Source organism: Dermacentor variabilis, chromosome 2 (assembly GCF_050947875.1).
Source record: "Dermacentor variabilis isolate Ectoservices chromosome 2, ASM5094787v1, whole genome shotgun sequence".
Lineage (NCBI taxonomy): Eukaryota > Metazoa > Arthropoda > Arachnida > Ixodida > Ixodidae > Dermacentor > Dermacentor variabilis.
This window is the reverse complement of record NC_134569.1, coordinates 253,968,504-253,990,920: the sequence shown is the minus strand read 5'-3', so window position 1 is coordinate 253,990,920 and position 22,417 is coordinate 253,968,504. Positions and strand designations below refer to the sequence as shown.

At 50.3% G+C, this 22,417-nt stretch overlaps 1 protein-coding gene across 1 annotated transcript in view; it reads left to right on the top strand.

Annotated features, from left to right (window-relative positions):
• Positions 1-22,417, top strand: part of Duox (dual oxidase) — a 389,750-nt gene that overhangs the window by 190,572 nt on the left and 176,761 nt on the right. The window contains exon 12 of the mRNA XM_075682845.1: positions 425-603. Coding sequence (XP_075538960.1) covers positions 425-603 — 179 coding nt within the window. The remainder of the gene's footprint in view (positions 1-424; positions 604-22,417) is intronic.

The window sequence follows — 22,417 nt, the reverse complement described above, 5'->3', positions numbered from 1 at the left end:
ATGCTTCCGTCCACTTGTACTATACAGAGCGGCAAAAAAAAAAGAGAAGAGGAGTTACACTTAGAATGCGTAGCATCATGGTAGGACCTTTATTTCGACGGCAGGTATTGCCAACTCGGATACCTAAGTTGTCGGTATTGACCAGTATTAAAAATACTCGGCCCCTTCAGAGCTTAAAGCTACTGCTAGCGGTAAAGCTCTGTATTTGATATGAACTAAGAACAATGTTGCCTAATTAAATAGTAACCTTCTAAGGAATAAATGTTCCGACTTCTTCGTGATGGCTGCAAAAGAAAAGAAGGGAAAAATAGTTCATCAGCCTTATTAGCCTGCGATTTCATAGCTATTGTTTCAGAAGCTGGCAGTATTAGCTAGACCCTGTACGCGCGCTATTGCTAACGTGAGCACGACTCCTCGCTCGCAGCTGTTCGACAAGATGCGCATGCTGTACCGTGACCAACTGGACAAGGTGGACCTGTTCGTGGGCGGCATGCTGGAGTCTGACGAAGGTCGCCCCGGCCCGCTTTTTCGCAAAATTATCCGGGAGCAGTTCGAGCGCCTCCGGGATGCCGATCGCTTCTGGTTTGAGAACTGGCAAAACGGGTGCGTTATCTTTCGTTTATTTCTTGCGAAGCGTGTCATCTGGATTTACACGGTATACTGAGGGAATGATCCACGACGAGTGAGCCCATGCGAGCATGCGCTTTCGTACGTAGTCATGAGCACACTATACAAAACGCACGGCTAGTCTGGGTGGTTCAAGGTATTAAGTGCCTCAAAATTACGCCATGCGGGCACGAAGACAGCGAATGTACCAGAGCTTGACCGTATGAGCCAAATACAGGTATAAAAGCGATAGCTATTTTTAGTTTTGCTGCTACTATGTTTCTGGTTCTTTATAAGTGTCTGAGTGTCAATTTTGGCAACTAGATAAGCGCTGGCCGCTGTGTTGGCGAACAGACAGTGTTGGATACTGGGTATGTTCCCGAATAGACAATTTGCTGCCGTCTTGCCTAGTGGACAACTATGTACGTGAAGTACGGCGCTGCTGATGTAATATTGGGATGTGCGAATTCGTAGTCAGCCCCCCGAAATAGATGTGGCAGGTAACACAAGTGGCATAAAGCCCTGGCTGGATCAACTCGATAGTGCAAGTGCATCCTCAAGCGACACTTCCGCATCGACCCTGGCGGCTTGATGAATAGCCATTGCAATGAAATTATGACCAGGATACTAGGGATTCATAGCATAAAAACAATTAGCGGAACGTTGACAAAGTGGTGCTGTAGTATGGATTTCGACTTACACACGGAAGCCTTGTTATAACCGGGTGGCGCACTGTGTGCAAAACATTCCTAATTTCTAATTCAATTTTTGTTAGCCATTTCAGACTGAAAGTAAAGATATGAAAGTAAGAATATTTTAAATATGCCGCATATATTTTGAAACACATGTGCTTCGAATTGAGTTGCAATTTTGAATAACATGCGCAAAATGTTATAGCGAAATGAGTGGAAAGGTAGATCGTTGGGTGTTTTTGCTCGGTGTCAGTATGATGTATGCAGAGGGTTCACTTCTTTCATTTTTCTTCACGTCATGCACAAGGTGCAGACAATGTTATGAAAACAATGTGATGATGACGAGCGTATGACGAGAGTGGCGTGACGGTAACTATCTGGAAGCCTGGACGGCAACGATGGCATGGCCTAGCGGCCTAAGTTATGAAACAACTTTGGTCACTGGGACGGCACAGAAGGCGTGATGACGACAGTATGAGTCAGATCACGACGGTGGAATGACGACAATGCAACGATCACGACGGTCATAACGAGCACATACATAGTGATCCAAGATGGTAGACAACTTGGGCCACTGGGTTAGCATAGGATGATAGACAATTAGAATGTGGCCGTCACGGCTGAGATTGCATCCCACGACCTCGTGCTTAGCAGCCCAACAACCTACCTGCGAAGCCACCCCGACGCGTAGGCAAAGAATGTGTCATTCTTGGCATCCAGGAACTGAGCAGCGTAGACATAACATTGAAGGGACGTTTATTCCTGCTTATTGGCAGGCAGTAAGTACGTAGACGAATCAGAAATTATTTGCACCTATTTCTTGTTCGCCAGAACAAGGTATTGGGGGCGAGCTCCACCACTGGAAAAGCTGGCGCCGCCATCGGCGAGACGTGGCATGAAAGATCACGTGGACACAGGGGCCGCGTCGACTGCTTCAGAAGCGCCAAAGCAAATTGAAATCGAAATTTTAAAGTCCCGCTTTTGCAGCGGTTTTGATTAGGTGGTGAGGTTTCCTGCCTTGGGTGTCGGCTTGAAAGCATCTGAAAGTATCATAACAGGCAGTGACTTCTTTTAGAGGCATGCAGCATGGTACGCTACTGCTCCGTGCCGCAGTGCCGGACGTCCGCAATGGAGCCTGGCATCAGCCTTATTCACATGTAGCCGCATGACAGAAAGCTGCGTGAAGCTTGGGTCGCGAAACCTCGAACGGCAAACAGCCATCGGGTACAACTCGGGTATGCGGGAAGCACAGACGCGAGGAAGATTTCTGCTACGTCGCCGAGACTGCGACGTTGGGTGAATAGCAGAAAACGCGCGCTGAGACGCTCGCCCACGTCCGCTGCCTGGCTAATGGGATATGCAGTGGTACAGTAGTGTTTAGCGCCAAGCAGGCGGCTTGGGAAGTGAAGAGAGTACAGTCAAATTGCCGGCCGCGATCAGTGGTCACGATACTGTGGCAGCCGAAGCGGGAGACGCATGCTGAAATGAACGATTTGGCAACCATTTCTGCAGTAATGTCTTGACTGGCTTCGGGCGAAGCGGCGAAGCAGTCAATATTGTTAGAATCTACGGGCCGTCGTGAAAGGGAGGAAGTGGTCCAACCAAATCAATATGTACGTGGTCTAAGCGACCGCCAGTTGGCAAGAAAGACTGCGTGGGAGTCTCGGTGTAGCGGGTAACTTTGGTGGTCTTGCACGCAAGGCACGAATTAGCGAACATCATGCTTGGCCAGACAAAGCGCTGTGTAACGAGGCGCTGCGTGGCTCGAATGATGGGATGGCAGATGTCTTGATGTGATTGGAGAGAGAGAGAGAGAACTTTTATTGTGAAGTTTGAGTGGAGTTTTCTTTCCCAGCGGTGTGGGCTAGTGTGGCGTCTGCTTTGCCGCGACGCTATCAGCCCATTCCCCCAATCGTATCTGGTCTTGCGGGTTGGAAGTTTTCGTCTTCGTCTCCCACTCGTCATGTGTGGGAGCTCGCCTAAAGAGTTCTCTCGGGGGAGGGTTCTTTGGCATCCCCACAAGATGTGATCTTGGTCCGCCAGGGGGCAGCTACAATGTTTAGAAACACCACACGACGGTAGGCAGCCGGTATGAAGGAATGAGGTGCAGTCTCATCCAGAGCTAGGTAGGCACCAGAGCTAGGCAGGTACAAACGGGTGTGCAACGAGTGGTCAACGGAGGGAACGGGGATTCTAACGCAGCGCTTGCAGTTCACGGTAGTCCATCTGCGTGCGACCAAGACGTTCCCATTCCACCGTTGATGTAGAAGTACCGAGGGAGGAGATGCCGGAAAGTGAATCAGCAGCCTCGCTTTCGGTGACTTTGATGTGCCGGATATTCGTAGTGAACTCCGATGTATAGGCCAGGTAATAAGGTTCACGTGCGACGTACTTCGAGCAGTTTGTACGGAAGACATACACTAGGGGGTTATGATCCGTTAGCACATAAAATGACTGGCCCTCCAATAAGTACCGGAAGTGTTGGATTGTGGAGTAGATGGCAAGGAGCTCGTGGCCAAAAGCGCTGTAGCGAGTCTCGGCCGGTTGTTGCTACCGAGAGAAGACGTCTAGAGGATGCCATTCGGAATCAACTTGCTGCTGGAGGACAGCGCCTCTGGCCACATTGGACGCAAGCATCCACCATGATGCGAGTAGGCAAGTTAGTTCTCGGGCGGATGAGAAACACCTAATCGGTGACGGCCTGTTTCGCAGCCCTGAAAGCAGCTTGAGCTTCGGGAGACCTAGAAATCACAGATGAGTACCACTTGTCGTGCGAAGGTCAGTCAATGGGGCAGAAGCTCAGCGCAGTGCGGAATAAAGCGTCAGGAGAAATTCTCTGGACCCAGGAACTAAAGCAGCTGGCGTAAGATAGTGCATGCTGGGAATTCTTGCCATGGACGTGGGAGAGCAACGGAAGAATTCACAGCGCCGATGTGGTGACCCAGAAACTCGAGCTCGGAACACCCAAAGACTCATTTCTGTGGGGGTGGCAACTTCAGGGGGCCGACAAGTGTTGAAGGCGTTGAAAGAGTTTCCTGATTTGACGCGCATGATCTTCTGTATTGGGATTCGCGAAGAGATGTCGTCGACGTAAATAATTACAGCCTGCAGGCCACGCGTTGCCTCAGCAATGAATCTTTGGAACGTTTGAGCTGCGTTGCGTAGCCCAAAGGGTATGCACACATACTCAAACATGCCGAAGGATGTCGTAACAGCCATCTTCGGTATATCGGCAGGCTCAACGGGGATCGGTTTGTGGGCCTTGACAAGGTCCATTTTACTAAAGATTTGGCCTCCTTACAGGTGGCCTTTGAAGTCTTGAATGTGCGGAAGGAGATAGCTATCGCGGACCGTGTAAGCTCTGAGCGCCCTATAGTCGCCGCACGGACACCAGTATTTCTTGCGCCCAAAGGTGAAGTGTGGAGGTTCAACTGCTGGACGAAGGGCGAATAATACCCAGCTGGAGTATGTTCTCGAATTCCCGTTTAGCAATAGCCAAACGCGGACCCAAGAGGCGGCGCGAGCGAGCTGCCACGGCAGGACCTCGCGGGACAATGTGGTGGGTTACGCTGTGCTTCGGTGGCTAATTTAACTTGCAAGGCCTCGTCTCCTAAATAAAGTCTTCGATCACTCGAGCGTACTGGCATGGTGGAATCGGTGTGTGCAGTGCTGGAGACAGCCGACCGAACTCCAGAGATGAAGAAGGAAGGAAGAAGACCGCTCGTGAAGGACGCCCTTCGAATGGGCTCCGGCTCTTGGAACATCTCACAGCTGATCTTTTGTTTCTGCAACGTGCTTACCAACACCAATCGGCGGACCTTAACGTGTGGAATATTTTGAGACCAAGATCTCCCAGATCCGGTGAGACCTCGGCTCTTGGACAATTCAAGTTGAGCAGGCCGCAGCGCTAGGCCTAACGTAGGCGCCGCGAGGTGACAGCATCGCTTGCCGCTCATAGCCACTGTACTGCTACCGTGAAGATGGCTGCCCGAAACCCCCTACCTGTCGCAGCATTCGACGAAGCCACTCCAGCCGTCACTATGGATCAAGAACCGAGTCAAGGCAACGAAGACGGGACTTGGTATCTCGTGGCCCGAAAGCGCAAGAAACAGGTCCAAGCTACGTCGAGCTTGCGACCAATCACTGAACCTACACAGCAGGGCCACCTATATCTAACATTGCGCAGTAAGAGCTCGCAGCTGCCCCCGCTACCGATCCACGACTTGAAAGTGGTCTCCCGACTGAAAGATCGAGCGAATCTCGGTGAGTGGCCGCAGCATTCTGTAGCCAGAGCTACGGGAACGGCGGCTCAATGAAACGAGAGCACGCTCCACCACCTAACTTTCTGCATACGCCGAGTGCTGAACGTTACAGTGGCCAGGGACCGTGTAACGTAAAACTTTTCCGATGTGTTTTTATTGCAATTTTCTGACGTCAAACTTGCGTAACCACTGACGCAAGCATCGGGCAGTCACCCGCAGGGTTATCTGAACAAACCAATCTAATGATCTCCTCGTTCATTGGAGGTCACTTTTCTTTGCCTGGAAAACGAATAACATTGCCTGCACTGAGCGGCTTGTCTTATATAATTGGCTCACAAGAGGCGAGGAGCATGCTCAAATGGAAAGGGATTCGAAGGGGCCGAGCCACTGCACTGAAATCGATAACCGGATAAAGAGGGTGGTGCCGGCGTCGGCGATTCGTCCGCTTTCTTTTACTTAGCTTGCGGTGGCTCGTCGACAATCGTGGCGGCATGCAACGGAAGCTTAAGAATGACGCTAAAACCGATCCTGAGCAAAGAAGAGTTGACAGAACGAGGTCATAAACGTGCCGAAAGTTCTCGAAAACGTTACACGGCCACGCAAAAAATTTTATTACACGCAAATAAACCCATGTTCTGGGTTAGGGGCGAGTAGCCAGTGCCGGAGCGATTGGCGGCAGCCATCTTTTATTCCTTTCGGAACGGGGCAGCCTGCGGCTATTCAGAAGACAATTCAGTTTTGTTCGGCATATTAATGCTTCTTTATCGCGTACACGTCACTTTGACGCGGTGAGTTTTAGCGGTTTTCTGACGCCGCGTGAGAGGCAGGTGAAGTGGGTGCAGGCTGAAAACTTTTGACAAATAGCCGAGGGCTAATGGCAAAAAGGCGTCGAATTAGAAATAACAGTTTGTTTTGTTTGGTCAAAGTATGCATAATCAGTGTGTACACGTCATATGACGTCGCGACGTCACGAAACCGCCATCGCGATTTTTGTGACGTCGCGTGACAGATAGGTGAAGTGGGGGTGGTCCAAAAAAGTTTTTGACCAATCACGGTGGGCTGATTGCAGAATTGGAATAGAATAGTTTGGAATAGTTCTACGTTATAGCGCCCCAGCACACCGGACGAAGAACTAGTCGCAAGGCTGCAACTGATCAAGTCTACATGCCTGGAAAACGAGCAGTACGAAGTTCAGGTCTATGTGGCTGCTCCGGATACCTCCTGCAATGGAGTCTTCTTCGGCATAGAAAAGAACACCGCGCCGACAACGCTGATGACAAACATCCGATTCCCGATGGCTCAGGTCCTGCACGCTAGAATGATGGGAAATTCAGCCACAGCTATCATCACGTTCTCTGGCGTTGGGATTCCCCGGTAAGCTTACTGTTACGGAACAGAATACCGGTGCTACGTTGATAAACCCCGACGGCAGCTGTGCAGCATGTGCCTCACCAAGGGTCATCAAGCGGATGTTTTCCCAACCCCGGATAAACGCCGGTGTGTTGCGTGAGGAACTTCCAACCCCTCCGAAGGACATGATTGCAGACTAAATGTTTTCATTGTGGTGGTGAGCACCCCGCCACTGATTCCGGATGGCCAGTAAGGCAACGGAAACCGTTTAACAAGAGTCACGTGTTCCGAGAGCAAAGGAAAATGGCGGAGCAACTCCAGCACGACAAGAAGTCTGGCAAGGTAACGACATTCAATGTTGCGGCGCCTATGACTACTGATGCAACACGTGGTCGTCCCCGCTACCAATCCCGGGGACACAGCCAGTCCCAAAGTCGCAGTAGGTCCAGGGTCCGCAGGCCGTTTTAGGACCAGAAGCTACCACGTGGTCGAAGCTGATCTGGGAGCCGCAGCCTGGCACAGCAGAACCAGCTACCCAAAAAACCGCGGGCCGCGTAGACGAGAACGCCCGACCACCACACCAGCATGGAGATAGTGGTGAGTTGGTCAGCGCAGTTTCCCCCTCTTTCCTCCTCCCTTCCTTCACCTCCGTCCGCACTGAAAACAAACGAATAATACAAGCTGTCTCCCGTAGCGATGCTTTCACTCACCCAGGTACCCACACTCGCACCTGAGAAACTCCCTCACAATTACTGCACCCAACAAGAAGTGTGCGAAATGATAGAGGAAATGGCGACTGTTTTGAGAGGGGAGATGCAAAAAATAAAAGAAGAGATTATGGCTGATATCAAGCACATGCTACAACAGGTCATACAACAAGCCGTCACTGACATGAAACAATTCATCATTGCAACTTTCAGGTCAACTTTCAGCCATCAAAACGACTCACTTCCACATGACACTAACACCTCTCGAGAACCAATAAAGTCACACAAGTATACCTGCCCGGCTCGCTCAACACCTGCCCTCACCAGCAATGCGGCATCAACCAATCATGACCAGCAAACCTAAGAGACGCGCTACCACCCCCTTCCGGGTGTGGCAATGGAATTGTAGAGGGTACCGAAGGAAGAGGGGCTCCCTCACACAGTTCCTAGTTACACAGCCTCACCCACCAGACGTTATAGCACTTCAAGAAGTACATTGCACTCCCACACTCACTGGATACAGTGCATACACCTGCAAGCATGACACCACCAAACCACCACTAGCTGCTACCCTTATGTTCAAACAAATCAGTGATCGAGCACACGCTCGACAGCTCCCATATTCCGCATGTGCTCTTAGAAATTGTACCTAGGAATCGATAATAAACCAGCTTGTTTTTACTTAATATCTACAGTCCACCTAAATAGTGACGAGACAACCTTGGACAACCTTTTTCGGCCGCTAGTAAACAAGCCAAGAAATTGCTTATTCTGGGAGATTTAAATGCGTCTGATCCAGCCTGGGGGTACCAAACAAACTCCAAGAGGCTGCCGTGTAGCCTACGCCATGAGCCTTCATCAATTCACTCTGCTGACAGAATCTGACGCACCAACCAGAATGGGCAACAGCGTGAGCAGGGATACCTACCCTGACCTAACAATGGTCAAGGGGTTGACTCAATGCTCGTGGAACCACCTAATGGAGAGTCTGGGCAGTGACCACAGCGCTCTAGCCACAGAAGTCTAACTGCAAGGCAGCATACGTGCCCCAGAACGTCCAATTAAAATAACGAACTGGGGCGCTTTCCGACGCAACAGAACCAAATCTGAATAACGTGACGCGCCATCTCTACATGAGTGGGCAGACCAGCTACAAGCAGATTTCAAAGCTGCCACTAAGCAACTTGCTGCAACAACGAAGACACCGGGTGCCGACAGACATCTGCTCTATCTCTGGAAGGCTCGAAGAGGCCTGACCAAACGATGGAAGAGGTAGCGGCACAACCATAGGCTGAAACAAAGAATCGCCTGGGTCACAGCAGAAGCTGCAGAATACGCCACCAGCCTCACTAATAACAATTGGCGCAACCTCTGCGACCACCTTAATGGCAAACTAAGTACTTCCAAAACGTGGTCCCTCCTCAGAGTACTACTCAACCCAACACACACAAAAACGTACACTACCAACACCGTACGCACTATCATCCGCAAAGAATAAATGTATCATGACGCTCTCCTCCAAATACTGCAACAGAGATACATTGCTACTGGTCACCGACCGGAGTACAAAGACTCCACACGAGGAAGAAACCCAATTGGACGGCGATAATACAGAGACAGAAGTCAGGGCAGCCCTACATGGTATAAGACGTAACACGGCGCACGGCGCAGACTTCATTTGCTATGCAGTGCTAAGCAACCTCGACGATCAGGCCATATGGCAATTCATTGCATTCTACAAGGACAATTGAAAAAACTGAACGCTTCCACAGGAATCGCGACACGCCGATATTACCTTAATTCCTAAACGCAGGAAACCGCTGTCCCCCCAAAATCTCAGACCCGTTTCCCTTACTTTGTGTATTGGCAAACTCTTCGAGCACGTAGTTCTAACGCGCCTCCAGCCACACCTCAAAGCAAACCAATTCTTCCCCAACACCTTATTCAGCTACCGACCAGGTCTGTCTGTGCAAGACGTGCTCCTTCAACTTAAGGAGGATGTTGTGGATAGTCCAAGTAAAGCTCAAACAAGAGCCATTCTGGCGTTTGACCTCAAGGGGGCATTCAATAACGTCTCACATGACCTCATTCTAAACAATCTTGCATTCTCCCGATGCGGAAAACGCATCTATGATTATGTCCGGGCCTTTTTATCGGACCGCACAGCCACCATCGGCCTAGGTGATATTCGGTCGGGTATCATAAACCTTTCCGGCAGAGGCACTCCCCGGCGTTCGGTTCTCTAACCTACCCTGTTCAACGTGGCGATGGCAAAGCTACCACCGCTCCTCGACAAACTTCGGAACGTGCAGCACGCGCTGGACAGCGATTCTGTTACAATCTGGGTGACCACATCGGCAGACAGCGCCATTCAAGACGGACTACAGGAAGCAGTAAATATAGTACAAGAGTATGCAACAGCCGGAGGGCTCACCTGCGCAGCTGAGAAGTTGAATTTCCTGCTTGTATTTAGAAAACGCAATACGGCCGATATTCCACCAGCCTTCACATTGCATCTCAATGGCAACGTTATTGCTAGGGTAGGCAGACTACGTGTGCTAGGCATTCACAGACAACACAACGAGAAGGCCACACATACCCTACACTTGTTCCGCCAAGAACTTACCCAAATAACGCACATGATAAAGCGCATTACACACCGCCGACAAGGACTCCAGGAAAAAGATGTACTCCGAATTGTGCAAGGCCTCATAATTAGCCGATTAAACCACCACCTCCTCTGTCATAATCTGACTCAGACTGAGATGCACCAGATGGACACTTTCCTCCGTACAGTACTAAAGGCAATGATGGGACTACCCCAACATGTGTCTACGCAGCTACTACTATGACTGATGGGGGCACAACACCATCCGCGAACTAGTCGAAGGTCACCTTGACAGCCAATTGCAACGTCTGCGAAGAACAATGCAAGGGTGCCACACTCTATCCCGGCTAGGATACCAAACAGCAAGAAAACCACAACAGGAAAACCGCACATTTCTTGCGCTTAGGGTTTGCAGCAAAATTCACGTGGCCCCCATTACCCGCAATATGCACCCTGACCGTCATAAAGGCCGAAGAAAAGCAAGAGCACAAGCCCTGGCTCGACTCTTTGGCGATGACACATCGAACACTGCAGTCCCTACACACCGACGTTACCCGCTAGCCACAGAAACGTGTCCTATGTCTAGTCGTACTAGATAGCACAGACATACTGAGGGCTTCGGTCACACTCACCCCTGTGGACAGGGGCATGGCGGAAGAGGCTGCTATCACCCTAGCCATCGTATACGCTTCAACCATGCCGGCACCGGATGGACCCATCACAGGGGTCATTGATTCACAGACTGCCTGCAGGACTTTTGTATAAGGGAAGGTGACGCCCTACACACACCGCATCCTTGCGTCATTACACCCCACAGCGTTACACAGGGTGAATTTCGTCTGGACACCTGGACACGCCTCTCTCCACGGTAATGAACGTGCTAATGCGGTAGCCCGAGAGCTCGCTAAACGGGCGCTGTTGGAAGAGCTGTCAAACCCAGGCGACGCACCGAGAAAACCACTGAACCACACGGAAACTCTACAATATTACTGAGATACAAGGAGACACTTCCCTCCACCACATAATTTCCTTAAACGAGAAGATGCCGTCACGTGGCGACAGCTTCAAACTAATTCATTTCCCTGCCTCTTTTATCTTAACCTCTTCCACCCCACGCAGTATCCCTCATACTGTCCCTATTCTGGAGCACAGCGCACAGTATATCATTGCACCTGGGAGTGCCCACATCCTCCGGATTACACCCCTATTGTTTCACCTTCACATTCCTCCTGGGAGACTGCGCTCACCAGCTCAGACACGCCAGAACAGCGACGGATGATCCGGCGGGCACGCGAAGTGGCGCGAACCAATGGGGCCCTCAAATAAGGGCTCCACCCTACGTGGAAGTCACCCAATCTCTTTCCAAATCAATGTTTTCTCTCTTCTCTCTCCAGGGATGAAGGGTCGCGTCTCGCTGTCAATCAGGCGACGGCGACGCATGCTGACTTCGAGGGCAAAATGGGCCAGGAAGTCAGAGCCTATGGTAGGCTGATTGATGTCAGCTACGATGACGACGAACCGGAACATGCGCCGCAGGCCAAGGTTTAGAGTGAGAGACCGTAGACCATACATGGCGATGGAGGTAGAGTTCACCGCGTGAAGCATAGGGCCAGGTGACTTAGAAGCATGGCTACGCTTGGGAGGCACATAACTGACCTCGTCCGCAGTGTCTACAAGAAAGCGCAGGCCGGAAATGCGATCCATGACAATGAAAAGGTGGCCCCGTTGTAAGGCGAGGTCACATGCCACCGTCAGGGATCTAGCAGTGCATTTTGTGGCCACTGGCATGGACACTTGCACTGGGGGGCGTGGTGCTGTGCCATGGTACCAGCAAATAGGCAAGCATCGAGGACTGCACGAGCGGCAACTGCTCGGGGAACAGGGACAGCCTCTGGGACGTGAGAAAGATCCACGTTGGTCGCGAGAGGACGTCCACAGGGCGTCGATGGAGACGGTGAACTGGTCTGTTCGGCACTATAAATGGGCCGTGATAGAGGACTCAGGCATTGAAGAGAGGGCGCCGACAGAAGGAGCAGCCGCGTCGTGGATTCGATCCGCCAGCTGGGCGAGGCGGTCGAGGGTCAATTCTCTTCCAGCGGCCAAGAACAGGCGGATAGACTGCGGCAAGCGCTGCAGGGAGAGATCCTTCAACAGCGCATTGTTCGCGTCGACGTTGCATGACCACAGGAGCCATGGCATACTGTTGAGAAGCTGGAAAGGGTGGCAATCTCCAAAATCCTCCGAGGTGAGCAAGTGCTGGAGACGCTCTTAGATGCCCTGGTGTGGTCCGAAATGCTCTGCTTCAGTTGCTAGACAGGGCACCAGCCAAAGATGCAGCGATGACGTCCGCCACCTCGTGAGCAACCTCAGGAAACAGATTGTCAAGTAAGTGACGATACGGAGATGTTTCCGAGGTGATGTGGTGCATATCGACGGAGGCTTCGACTTCGATGATCAAAACCGGTGGGTCCTTGCACCAGAACGTGCGCAGGCGAAGCTGTAGCTCTGCGACGTCCTGTGGACGCGAAGTAGCGTCAGGCGGAAGGTTGCCTGAGGGCGGTTGCTTGCTGTGGTAGATCATCTCGTAATCCTGAGTCACTTATGTCATGAACCAAGGGCAAGCCTGTGGCATGTGGCGTGGTTCGCCTCCAAGCCTTGGGATGGAGCCACCATCGAAGCGTCGCTAAGCCTTCATTATGTAAACTTTTTTTGCAGGGCTTCAAAACAATACGTACACAAAAATACTTCTTTTTTAAAATTTTAATCTGTCTGACGCAAATTCAACCTAAAATAGCTTCAGATGTTTATATCTTGGCTTCTCGATGGGGTTGCTGCAAGAGAGAGGGCTGGTATTCCGGACCAGAAGACGAATAGCTGCGACAGAATTCGCCCTTGTGAAAGCTAGGTGTTTATGCTCAAATTAAGCTGCAGTTCTTGAATTTTGTGAACGAAGTGGCGTGACATCTTCAGCTACAAAGGTGGATGAACATTAGCAACGTATCAGCGTACGACGGCTCTTCGTGGTCGGATGTATTTCTTCATTCAGGGGCGGACAGCTTGCGTTCACCAGAAATCTATGGTGGAACTGTACGTAGCATCTTTTTGAACATAAACAATCATGCATGTTAGGCTTAACTATATCTTCTGAATTGCTATTTACGTGCGTTTTATTTCTTGTAAACATTGATGCTGCTTGAACAAAGCTGTTTATCCGTAGAAAGTTGGTGTCATGAGCGTTATGATTTCGCTCAGCCTATGCAGCAGCACCAACCTTCAAAGGTAAATGTACAAGTTCATGCGGAGTGCCAAATAATATATTGCAAGAGAGCTGTTAGGCCTCGACGGCTTATTTTGCAGGTCGCGCGCTGAAGACGATGACGCTGTCCATGAGGAGGAATATATACAGATGAAGATGAAGGAGTAATATAATGCTCACACAATTTCCCCCGCGCGTGGATGCGGCCAAGTTGGCCGCTTATTATGGCGGCGAACGCCGCATGAAAGACTTTAAAGGCGAAATATGCGCAATCTCGGTGGCACGACAGCGGCCTTCCAAAAGCGGAACAACTGGAGTGACAGGATAGTTAACTGGCGAAGTCTGTTCCCGAAAATGTAGAGCCCGATAAAATGGGACTCCAATTTTTCGCATAAGCCAGGAGCGCGAAGTCGGGTCCAGAGCAACACTTAGACTCCAGGACGGAAGGAAACGACACGGTGGGATACATCATAGCGAGTTTTGCGGTCTCGTTCACTAGCGTCGGTGTTGAGGAGGGCACGTTGGCGACACCGGGCTATGCGAGAAACGAACTGCTCACAGATTGACGTCGACGAGGGCGCGGGGACACGAAAGAAACGTCGAGGATAGTGATCGGCTGACGACCATACACAAGCAAAAAGGGCGAGAACCCCTTAGTGCATTGGACGGCCGTGTTGCATGCGTAATTGACGAATGGTAGAATGACATCCTACTTGGTGTGGTCAAGGTTGATCTACATTGATATCATGTCAGACAGCGTGCAATGAAAGCGCTCTGTGAGACCCTTAGTTTGAGGGTGGTAGCTGGAAGTTGTTTTATGGATGGTATTGGATGCACGGAGAACATAATCGAGAAGTTTACACAGAAAGGTCCTGCCGCGGTAACTCAAAAGGCGGGCGACGTGGGGCTCCGTGCCATGAAAAGATGGCTTCCAAAGAATAGGCGGCAACCTCCGCTGCGGATCCCGCAGATAGGGCGGCTGTTTCACCGCACCGTGTCAAGACGCCTACAGCTGTGACGATCCATCGTTTACCGCCAGTGGATAAGGGTAGTCGTCCATAGAGGTCGATAACAATGACTGGGAAAGGAGCTTCAGGACACGGGACAGGTTGCAGCAATCCAGCCGCTGGTGAGGTAGTCGTTTATGGTGTTGACAGAGCGAATAGGAAGCCACGTATTTCGCGGCGCTGGTTGCAATGCCAGGTCAAGAGAAGCGGCTGCGAATTCGCTCATAGCTTTTATGGAAGCCAAAGTGACCGGCAGTGGGATCGTTCTGAAAGGTCACCAGTATCTGGGCCCGAAATGATCGGAAAACGGCAAGAACTTTTTTTTTCCCGCAGGGCATCAGACTGGAACGCCCTTTCCCACCATGTTGCTAAAATCACTTGCCCGGCATCGTTTTCCGAAAATGTCTTTGTTGGCTGAAAAGTAACCTGCTTTCTTCACGCGTTATTGTTTGTTTTTATGCACTTGCGATAATATAGCTTTCTTGTACAGCTTTTATGTATACCTGTGTTTATGTTGCATTATCAACTGTACCCACCCCTTATGTAATACCCCAGCAAAGGAGTATTTCAGGAAATAAAACTGAACTGAAGTGAACCCAACGGTGTCGTTCAGGATGAAACGTATACCTGTATAACATCGAATTTCCGATCTTGCAGTTCTTCAACTGCCGACGGAGCCGAGCGTATGTGTGCGAGATGATCAGTGAATACGTTCTATAACGGAGTGGCAGTAGGAGTTACTACGTTCGCAAGGTGCAAACGTATGAGAATGTTTGAACGGGAACCGGTCGAGAGCTGTGAGTGAACGGAATGCAGACGATGCATCCTGCGGATTGCTCACGGAAGGTATTGCTCACGAGTATTTTATTGGTTTTGCTCGCGAAGTGGCACTTTTTTGTATTCAGCTGAAGGCCAGCAGATGAGAGGCATGTCAGGACTTCGTCGAGGGGCTGCAACCGCTGATGGATGGTCAACGAAAACATGATGTCGTCAAAGTAGCATAACAAGTCTTGCACTTCAGGCCCCGTAGTACGGTGTCAACCATCCGCTCAAATGTGGCGGGAGCATTACACAGGCCGAATGGCATTACATTGAATTCGCAAAGCCCATCGGGTGTGGCAGAGGCAGTTTTTTCCTTGTCTGCTTCGCGCATGGGGATCTGCCAGTATCTGGAGCCTAGATCAAGGGCTGAAGAAATACTCCGCACCGTGTAATGAATCTAACGCAACACCGATTCGGGGCAGTTGATATACATCATTGCGGGTTATATTGTTCAAGGCACGTAGTCTACGAAAAACCGCACAGAGCCGTCCTTCTTACGCACGAAAATGACAGGTAACGACCAAGGGCTTGAGGAAGGGTGGATTATGCTTCGTTTCAGCATGTCGGCAACGTGGGTATCGATGATCGGGCGTTCGGCGGAAGAAACGCGATATGGCCGCCGGCGCACAATGGAAGTTCCATCTGTGTGTAAGCGATGAGCCGTCGCAAAAGTCTGTCCCAGAAGAGGAGAGTGGACGTCGAAGATGTCTTTATGCTTGGATAACAACGCCGGTAACTCTCCCGTCTACTGTGGCGTCAGATCGTTGCTGATTGCAATAGGGAGAACAGAAGCAGGGACCGTATCTATAGTGGTGGCTGGTTGCGAAACAGGAGTAGTCGAGGTAAGCACAGAGACAGGCTCAGTGTCCAAGACGCACATGGCAACAGCGCCTTTAGGAAGCAGTACTGCCTCAGTGGTTGTGTTCAGTACAGCCAAAGTATCCGTGCCTATGTGAAGCGAACGAGGCTGGGTGCCACAGCAATCCCTTTGGATAGGCAACGTGCTGACGGTACAACAAAAACGTCACCATCGCTGATGTCAGAGGATACTACAAGGAGTTGTTAGTGGCCAGCTGGCACCATATAGTCGTCAGCAGTTCATAAGCGAAGGCGCGGTTTGTACATGCCGTCAGAATTGTCGGTCTCTGTCAAGTTAACGAGGCGTTGACGGCACGAGATGAAAGCAGACGCCGAAGAGAGAGAGTCCCACCCTAATATAAGCATGTGAGCACAGGAAACCAACAATGCGAACTCGATATGGTGGCGTATCCCGTCGATCGAAACTCGAACGGTGCATTGCGCCGATGGCCCAATCACAATATTGACACAAAGACGTGGCACTCCCGCACCGCAGGACGGCGCGCACCAAGGTCGGCGGCACAAAAGACGATGAAGTGCGTAAGCTGCACGCTCTTCTTCCGGCCCGCCATTAAAGAGAAACATCCATTTGTAAGGCTCCGTCTTCAATCTACGTTACATTTTTCTGGTGGAGGTGCGGGGTACATGCTAACCCTCCCAGATCGAACGCCGCCTACAAGCCCAGTACGAAGTCCGGTCGAGCTGACTTCTGTTTACGTACGGACAAGCCGCCGACTTCAAGGACTGCCACCTGAGCACGAGCCTCTACCGAATACAGTCAGAAGAATGAGTACATCGGTTCCGTCTCCTTCCTCAACGGCACCGACCGACGTTGTGCTTAACCAGCCGCGAATCCCCACATCTTTCCATGGAGACACCTTCGAGGATGCTGAGGACTGGCTCGATCACTTTGAGCGGGTCGCAGAATTCAACGGCTGGGCTCAAGCGCGCAAGCTACGCAACGCCTACTTTGCCCTAGAGGACTATGCGCGGACATGGTTTGAGAACCATGTGGCGGCCTTATCGACATGGGACGAATTCCGACGACAGCTAATCAGCACATACGCCAGCCTCGATCGCAAGGAACGAGCTGAATCTGCCATTCAGGCGAGAGTACAGCGGCCGAACGAAAGCGTCGCAATGTTTGTCGAAGATATGTGCCGACTTTTCTGACGCGCGGATCCATCCATGCTGGAAGAAAAGGTCAGGAACTTGATGCGCGGTGTCAAGAAAGAGTTACTCTGTGGCCTAATACGCAACCCATCAAAGACCGTTGCGGAGTTTCTCGCGGAAGCCATATCAATGGAAAATGCACTGCAACAACAAACAAGGCAGTACAACCGCGACGGGTCGACCCTATCGCATGACCCTCTCGCTATACCCTTAGACAATACCGACGCGTTGCGGGAGCTCATTAGGCTTGTTGTTCGAGAAGATCTCCAAAAGCTTCAGGTGGCTTCGGTATCGGCACCACGACTCGCTCTGGCTGAGGTTGTTTGGGAAGAAATCAGGCAGGTAGTACAAGTCGCAGAGCGAAGCGAGACACCACAGCACGAGGTACGGCAGCCACAGCCTCGCATGTCGTATGCGGAAACTACGCGAAGTTAGTTTTCTCCGACTTTTTACGATGCGCGTGACGTCCCGGACTTTCATAGTGTGCGCGCCGTTGAACAAGCAACTGGCGACCTGAGGGCTCGCCGCACGCCAATCATGGCTGATACACGACCACCCCGCAAGAGCGACGTATAGCGCCCCGCAGACCGGAGGCCCTTGTGTTTTCACTGCGGTGAAGCCGATTACCTCTACAGGGTGTATCCTTACCGCCTGGCTCGGCTGCGTAAATTTTCATTGACTGCATAGAGTTCTTTTCTGGAGAGTTCATCTTACTTTCATGCCATTCAAGCACAATTTTCGTCGTTGTAATCACTTGCTCTATGGCAGTAGTCAGTAGTGCCTTGCTCTTTAGACGTAGCTTTTTGATTAGCTATATTGGGATTTCATCGGGTCCAGCTGCAGTGTTATTAGGGGCATTTTCCTCTGCTTTTTTGCAATTACAACTTTCTATGTTAAATTTTGATATCTCAGATTTCCCTATTGTTGGTAGATCTGTTTGAGTCTGAACTATGCTTTCTGTCGTGCCGAAGTTATCCCCAATAACCTCTGATGTACCGCAGTGCATCGTCTCCTTCGTAGGTATTACCGTCTTCATCCCTTATAGTAGTTTGCGAATTTTTAGCACGGTGGTACCCATGTTGCATGGAACCCATGTCGACAGCACTTCGCTGCTGCCAGTTGTTGACAGCAGTCATGCCGCGGAGCTACCGGGGGATAAGGTCGGGCCGGTCCAGGGAAGGTCTAACAGTGCGAATGGATATTGTAACGACGGGAGATCGACTATAATGCGGAGGAGCACTAATAAATACACCTTATCAGTCGACAAAAAAAAAACGTCTTCTTCGTCCCCACGATTAACCTAAAAACCCGTGCTACTTAACCTCCTCCCCACTGGCACATACCCGCGGCAATTTAGTTATCATTTGCTCCCCGTTAAGAAAAAAATCATCCTCCCGATCATAGAGGCTTGGAAAACAGCAATAAAAAACGGCGCAGCCTTGTCAGTCTTCATAGTACGGCTTGATACGAAGCACGTGAGCGGCCTCGGCAAAATGCCGCCGGCGCTTTGAACAATGTGAGTCGTCTGGAACAATTTCGTTGTTGATGTCACTATTGCGTCGAACGACTATGTAGGGCTCGAAGCATCTGCACAGGAGCATTTCAGAGAGCCCATGCTGACGAATACGCGTCCAGACCCACACTTCGTCATCGATATTGTATCTTACGGGCCTGCGCCGAAGATTGTAGTGTCTGGCGTCAGTTTTGTTGTTCGTGGATTGGCAGACGCGCAAGCTGCCTAGCTGCCTCAACCCGTTGTGTGATCTCTTCAGCATCTATCTCATTGTCATTAAATTCATGGAGCATTGCGTCTAATGTTGTCGTAACCTCGCGGCCGTAACCGGGACTGAAGGGTGCCTCGCGAGCAGTCTCTTGATGAGCCGTCTTGTACGTGAAGGTGACATAAGGTAAAAGCTCCGTCCCAGTTCTTGTACTCTACATCTACGTACATGCTTATCATATCAGCCAGTGTCCTATTGAGTCGATTCGCCAATCCGTTTGTTTGGGGGAGATAGGTCGTTGCCTTCCGGGGGGCGGTACCGCTTAGACGTAGAACGATATCCAAAAACTTGGCCATAAACGCAGTATATCTGTTTGTGACGACCACTGCGGGAGCGTCATGCCTTAAAACGATGGATTCCAGAAAAAATCGTGCGGATTCATCTGCTACTGCTCATTGCAGAGCACCTGTCTCGGCATATCTAGTAAGATCATCCGTGGCGACGAGAATCAACCAATTGCCGGTAGTAGACGTTGGGAAGGGGCCCAGAAAATGCCGGTAGTAGACGTTGGGAAGGGGCCCAGAAAATGCATGGATGCTTGTGCAAATAGTGTGGCCGGTACTCGAAGAGGGTCAAGCAAGCCAGCTGGCTCGACGGATGGCGGTTTGCGACGCTGGCCATCGAGACATGTGTGAACGTAATGTTTAGCGACCGCAGTAAGTCTCGGCGAGTAGTAATTCTGCCGGATCCGTGCCAATGTGCGAGTGTAGCCTAAGTGCCCGGTGGTCGGTTCGTTGTGGCAGGAGTGTGAGATTACATGTCGAAGCGGTGAGCAAAGAAAGAGTACGTAGCTGCTGCCGCTAGGTGAGAAGTTCTTGTAGAGGACGTTGCGTCGCAAGCAGTACGACGCCAGCCCTTTTGCAAATAGCCTCGGAATGCTGTTGGTTTGTCCTTCCATGTAATCAATCATCATCATCACCACCCCATTTTATGTCCACTGCAGGACGAAGGCCTCTCCCTGCGATGTCCAACTACCCCTGGCCTGCGCCAACTGATTCCAACTAGCACCAGCGAATTTCTTAATTTCATCATCCCACCTTGTCTTCTGCCGTCCTCGTCTGCGCTTCCCTTCGCTTGGTACCAATTCTGTAACTGTAATGGCCGAATGGTTTCTAACCTGCGTATTACATTACCTGCCCAGCTCCATCTTTTTCCTCTCAATGTCAATTAGAATATCCGCTATACCCATTTGCACTCTTATCCAAACCACTCTCTTCCCGTCTCTTAACGTTATGCCTGGAATTTTTCGTTCCATCCCTGTTTGCGCGGTCGTTAACTTGTTCTCAAGCTTCTTTCTCAGTCTCGAAGTCTCTGCCCTATATGTCCGCACCGGTAAAATGCAATGATTGCTCACATTCCTTTTCAATGCTAATGGTAAGCTTCCAGTCAGGATCTCACAACGTCTGCCCAATGCGCTGCCGTCCATTGCTATTATTCTGTAAATTTCCTTCTCGTGATCAGGGTACCCTGTCAGTAATTGACTTAGGTATACGGACTCCTTCGCAGACTCTGGAGACTCACTGGCAATCCTGAACTCTTGTTCCCTTGCCCGGCTATTGATCATAATCTTTGTCTTCTGCACATTAATCTTCGACCCTACTTTTATACTCTCTCTATGAAGGTCCGATCCTTCACCAAATCCACGTACTTCTTCGCAGCTTGGCACGAGCGATGAAGCAGTTTCTGGTCTGAATTTCTTTTTTATATGCGAAGAATGGCTGTGTACAGGAGATTTTTTTTCAGACACTGTTCCTGGGTTATATATCTTTGAGATGTATGTTCTCAATTTCCTTCGATATAACTTTTTTGTAGATATCATGCTCTTTATTGTTGTTTTTCTCAACTGGAAGCAGAAATGGAGCATTCTAGAATTTTTTCTTGCCGGATAATTTTTGTTTATGTTTTGCAACGTATCGTTTTGGAAAGGGCAGTTCATCATGTACGATATGCTATGCTGCAATGTGTGCTGCAAGATTATTTGTACTGGCAAAGAATCTTTTTTCGATACCTATAAAACGAGTATTTTCTCGCGGTCACGAAGGAGCCAAACAATTTCAGCAATAGGAACTGTATATGCGCCCTCCCTAGGACGTCAGGCACCAACGAAGTCTTTATTGAAAAAAAGAAAAAGATTACATCATCGCTTTTGTATACATCTGAATACTTTGCTGCAATATGCAAGATGTCTCTTGCGGCTCTTAATGGCAAAAGGCAAGGTTAGTTGAAAATTTGCAGATCCACAGGAAAGACGAAACACAGATTGCGATAGCAAACAAGTAGATAGCTGTACGAAGTAAGGATAGTACTTTTATCGGCCGTTTAAACTTGCAAACATTCGCCCACTGACTAAATTAACAATTATAGAATATGTAAGCGTGACTCCTCGAGGACATAGAAAGGAACAGACACACGGCGACAGCGCTGTCTTTGTGTGTCTGCTTCTTTCTACGTCCTCATTCAGTCACGCTTACACATTCTATCATAGATTCAAATAAATTAGCCCGTCAACGTGTTTTAACTAAAATGACCAGAGCGGTCTCACGTGCATACATGTAAACATGAACACACATCGCTCGATGACAGCGGAAACTGTCTGTAAAAACGCTGGAGTTAAAAATCACGGTAGCGTCCGTGAGCCAATTGACCACCGAGCATATGTCGCTTCAACGTGTACGAAACGTGGAAAGCGTAGCGTATACGAAGCACCGACACTACGCGCAGTCTGCAAACATCGCACATTGCTTTGAAGATGATGCCCGCGCGGGCGCGTACATTAGCCACGTCGCAGACCGCTTTCAAGACACACGAGCGCCGTCAACGCATTCCTACGGCGTCCGCCAAAGGCGTCTACAACGGCGACCGCGATTCGCTTGGACAACGCTATAGTAGACTCCGCGGTTGTGCCCACTCTGTAAGGAGCGGCGGGTGAGGCACCTTAGTAGCCACCAGAGGAGAACGCTTCTCACCCCTCTGCCACAGGAGAGGGCACTGGAGCACAGGAGCCGCGTTCACCGGCTCACTAAAGTGGAAAGTTGGGCTAGTTGGTGAGTGATCATCAAACCTTGCTGGTGAAGCAGCGCACTAACACGGACACAGTGAAGACAAACAGGAAAAGACGACGCTCGAGTGTCGTCTTTTCCTGTTTGTCTTCACTGTGTCCGTGTCAGTGCGCTGCTTCACCAGCAAGGTATGATGATCACCGGCTCACCCTCACACGCTTTCACACATACGGAACCTAACGGCGACGTCGATGGCAGTAATCCGCCTGGAGTGTCCATATAATTGCTATCGCAAC